This window comes from Chroicocephalus ridibundus, chromosome 5 (genome assembly GCF_963924245.1).
Source record: "Chroicocephalus ridibundus chromosome 5, bChrRid1.1, whole genome shotgun sequence".
Lineage (NCBI taxonomy): Eukaryota > Metazoa > Chordata > Aves > Charadriiformes > Laridae > Chroicocephalus > Chroicocephalus ridibundus.
In genome coordinates this window covers 29,150,927-29,155,095 of record NC_086288.1, presented here as the reverse complement: position 1 = coordinate 29,155,095, position 4,169 = coordinate 29,150,927, and the positions used below count along the sequence as shown (strand labels likewise).

Below are 4,169 nucleotides of genomic sequence, written 5' to 3'. Positions count from 1 at the left end.
GCCGCCCGGGCCCCGGGCGCCCCGCCCGCCCCACCGTCGGCCTCGGGGCTCCGGCGGCCGCCCCGGTAAGGGCCCGGCCAGCGCCAGGCTCCTCCCGGCCGGGAGCGCCTCCGCTCGCCCGTCAGCGGCCCGAGGGAGCCGGCACTGCGGCCCGGCGAGCGCCGCGCTGGCCCGGACTGCCGCGGAGCCCAGGCGGTGTCATTTATGGTACGTTAATTGTGCTTTGAGGTACTTTTTAGCACCTTGTAACTACTCGCTATAATTAGCGACATCAATTAGCTTCTGCTAAGAGCTGCAGCACTGGGAAGCGAGCAGTCAGGTGCTGCCGCAGCTCCCAAGGAGGAGCACAGGTAATGGAGGCCTGGCCAACATTCACCATCTGGGTCAGCGCCTTCCGGCTGTAGCAGAGACCTGACAGGGGTTGTGGGAGCACAGGGGCCTGTTCAATGCAGGAGTGTCTTCATTTGATGTATTCCACTGCCAGGGGAGCAGCTCTGGAAGGCCTGGCACTTGCTGCCCCACCACAGGGCCCAAGCTGGAGACCCCCCTCTGCACACCAAGAGGCTGAGGCTTTCCAAACCCCAGCAAGGGGCAGCCCTTCGCTAGAGGGAATCAACTTATGGAGAGCAGAAGCACAGCTAAAGCACTGTGGCCGTAAGCCCCATTAATCAGCAGCCACATGGCAGAAGTTGAAACTGTAACGTCAACACTCCCATCCTTATGCTCCACTTGTGTAGGTCGGCCTCCCATCACCATAGGGCAAGTGCTTTCCAGGTCAGAGCCCTGCAGTCAGCACAGGAAAAGCCCACAGCCAAACCAAGACAGTGCTATTTGGCTGCTGTCTGACACAGGTTTGACACTCTTCCTCAAACCCCACATCCTATGGAGGCTGCTGCAGTACAGCCCCTGCCTTTATCAGCATCTCTCCATGGCCTTTTACAAGAAAAAAAAAAAAGTGAGGGGGTCAGGCTCTACCACACAGAAAGTCAAGTGAAGTTGCCAATTTTCAACATCCATTCAAGTGACCTTCTTCCTCCTCCACAATAGATCCCTCCCCTCCGTGAAGGCTGACATCAAGGAAAAGTGGCCTTAAATAGCACCAGCCTCACACATGCCCTGCTAAAGGTGCCTGTCACACTGCATGAACATAACTTTACAGGATAAGACCTATGCGCCACTTCACTTGATGGTGTTCACCAAGCACAGTATCCTAGGACTGCTTCCAGGTAGCCCCAGCGCAGCCGGCAGCAGGACTGTCAGTGGCATGTTCTTGCATCAACCAAGTATTTTTCAGTGAGTGGACAAGAGACAATCAGTCTTCATATAACATTTATTGGATATTTCCACTCTAGTGGATGAAAAGTCTGTACAAACCCAAACATTTCCTTTACTTAAACCAATCTAAAAACAGTCAGCTCAATCAAAACCCACTACAAATACAATAGCTTCTTTGAAGCCATGGTAACACTTAAATACGGTTAAGACTTCAATGCAGAAATTTGGTTTGTTAGAAAGCTCAAGGGAGCTTTAGTTTCTCAAAGTTACAAAAAGGCAAAATCGTGTTTCACAGATACAGTCCACTGGAATCACCAACACTGGACAATTAAGTACTTGAGTCCTGAGATAACAAGGAATCCTGGTATCCTTTAGACAGTTTTCTGTTGTCCTTTCTTTCCAATGAGAGACTTGTGGATATGTGGTATTACACCTAAGAAAGAGCAACAATTAAGACCATGTTATTTCTCATCAACATTTTTCCTAAACTTTGCACTTCAAATAAAATGATGGCATTAAGCAACCTCTAGTCTATCAGATTCTTGCCACCCAACCCATCACAAACAGTTATCAAGCAATTTACATACCACCACCAGCAATTGTTGCCTTAATGAGAGAGTCCAATTCTTCATCTCCTCTAATTGCAAGCTGCAAGTGACGGGGAGTGATACGCTTCACCTTCAAGTCTTTGGATGCATTTCCCGCCAGCTCAAGAACCTGAGGACAAGATCATTTTTAAACAGTTACACAAGTCAAGTGAGACCAATTGCATGGTCTTAGCTATGTTATTCTCTACACCAGATACACTGTTAAAGACACCAAGACAAGCAAACAATGTCTCCTTTGAAAGGCTTCCTCCTTTGGAGCTCTGCATTTAGTTTTCCCCCAAAACAGAGTAAGTGTTTAACAACAGATATGACATGCTGTAATGGCACATTTTATAAAATACTTCATAATTCCATCTTTCCTTTAAGTCACAGCTATTAGATCTGCACAAAATGCAGAGCAAGGGGTCCCATGCATATTTCACAGTCTCCTGGTGATGCACGCACTTAAAACTGGCTCAAAGCAAGGGAAGAGTTCACAGCTCAGTCCAAACTGGCAAAATACAGTAAGCTCTGGTCATTACGCTGTTTCAGAGCTGACCAATTTGCTAGCAACCCTTGCAGGAGCTTTACCTCAGCTGTCAAGTACTCCAGGATTGCAGCACTATACACAGCAGCTGTGGCTCCTACACGCCCATGGCTGGTAGTCCTCGACTTCAGATGTCTGTGGATGCGGCCAACAGGGAACTGGAAAATAACAGAAGTAAGAACAGGCTGTGACGACAGAGACAGAAAAAGAAAGCCACTACTCTTAACCACATGCCAGGCAACAGAATCCCAGTGGCACACACACAACCAGTACCAGACTACATTTCAATACTGAAGAATCCAAGTAAGGACGCTGTATGCCAAGTTCACATCAGCAACTTCACAATTCTAACCACAAGCAGCAGCAACAGCCACAAGGGAATTCTCTCCCCTCCCGCACAGACATGCAAAAGGTCTAAAAATAGTCAACCCAGACATTAACACACTCAAGGACTGAACAGATCCTTACACCGTTCTGGACAACAGACAGACAGCAGACTGTGCAGGTTTCACAAGGTACAACCAACCAAGAGATAGGCAGCCAACTCATGCCCCAGTCCCTGCTCACCTGCAATCCAGCCCGCTGAGAACGGGACACTGCTTTGGTCTTGGTCTTTCCGGAGTCCTTCCCAGCTTTACCACCAGCCTAGCAGAGAGCAGAGGTGTGCCAAAGCTGGCGGTACGCCCGCCACCACCACCACAGGGGCCATACTGCCGAGGGCCGGCGGCGCCAGCCCCCCCCGCGCATGCGCCGCCCCCCCCCCCGGCAGGACGGCACGCGCGCCGCCACGCGCCTGCGCACTGCCCGCTACACAGGCCGCTGCCCGCGCGCATGCGCGGCCGCCACTCCCTCTCCCCGGCGGCACTAGTGCGCGTGCGACACCCCCCCCGCTTCTCTCCCCCCTCCCCCCGCCTACCGGCAGGTAACGCGCCACCCGGCGCGCGCCACCTCCCCCGCGCGCGCTCTCCCCTCACTCCCAACGGCCGCCATCACCTCCATCCTTGCCGCTACCTCCACCCCCCCACACACACCGGATGCGGCACCACCCGCCCGCTCCCGCCGCTCCTCACCATGGCGAACCGGGCCGCGGTGCCGCGCAGGTCCAGGCAGAAGAAAACAGAGAAGAAAAGAGCGTCCCGCACGCACGGAACCCGGACAACAGCGCCGACCTGCCCCGACCCGCCGCGATTCAAACTGCGTCCGCTCCCGCCTTCCCCCGGCGCTTTATAACCACCGAGCGTGCCTGCATCCGGGAACCCCAGCCTCGCCCCTAGCCAATGGCTGCGGGCGGGGGCGGGCCGCTCTCCCCCAGCGACAACCAATGGCGAGGCAGGGAGGGGCGGGCCTCGCGATCCAGGGTGCGGGAGAGGCCCGCCCCTATTTAAAGGGACAGGCGCCGGAGGGTTGCGGGGGGGGCTGTACTGTGACGGCCCAGAGGAGCGGTGGGGGGGCTAAGATCTGGGCGGCAAACCCCAGCTCGGGGGGCCTCCGTCTGCCCCGGCTGTAGTGGCAGTGTTCCGACCCAGCGCCGGCGGCCAGGGCTCCGCCTGGCGTCCCCCGTTCGAGCTGCCCGGACCCCCCCGGCCCCCTTCCGCTATCCGCCGGTGTTGCGGGGGGACCGAGGCGCAGTCCCCGCACGTCCTGGCCCGGCGTTGCCTGGGGTGTCGGGGGGCGCCTCCCGCGGAGGGGCGGGCTCTCGGGGCGTGCCCTCTGCTGCCGGGCGGGGGCGTCGCTTCACGGCTCCCCGCTAGCGGGTCTCG

At 55.9% G+C, this 4,169-nt stretch overlaps 1 protein-coding gene across 1 annotated transcript; it reads right to left on the bottom strand.

Annotated features, from left to right (window-relative positions):
- Positions 1-1,315: 1,315 nt before the first annotated feature.
- On the bottom strand, positions 1,316-3,822 carry LOC134516564 (histone H2A.Z). The gene is made up of 5 exons (XM_063336883.1): positions 3,480-3,822; positions 2,977-3,054; positions 2,454-2,567; positions 1,863-1,992; positions 1,316-1,708 (listed from the first exon to the last, which is right to left on the bottom strand). Exons 1-5 carry the CDS (start codon positions 3,480-3,482, stop codon positions 1,647-1,649), a joined length of 387 nt encoding a protein of 128 aa, XP_063192953.1. The 5' UTR covers positions 3,483-3,822; the 3' UTR covers positions 1,316-1,646.
- Between the last annotated feature and the right edge of the window lie 347 nt (positions 3,823-4,169).

Coding starts and splice junctions, on each gene's coding strand:
- LOC134516564 (XM_063336883.1), bottom strand. Junction 2,568..2,976: donor CTCAGCGGGCTGGATTGCAG/GTGAGCAGGGAC, acceptor GTTATTTTCCAG/TTCCCTGTTGGCCGCATCCA. Junction 1,709..1,862: donor GGCAACAATTGCTGGTGGTG/GTATGTAAATTG, acceptor GCTCTTTCTTAG/GTGTAATACCACATATCCAC.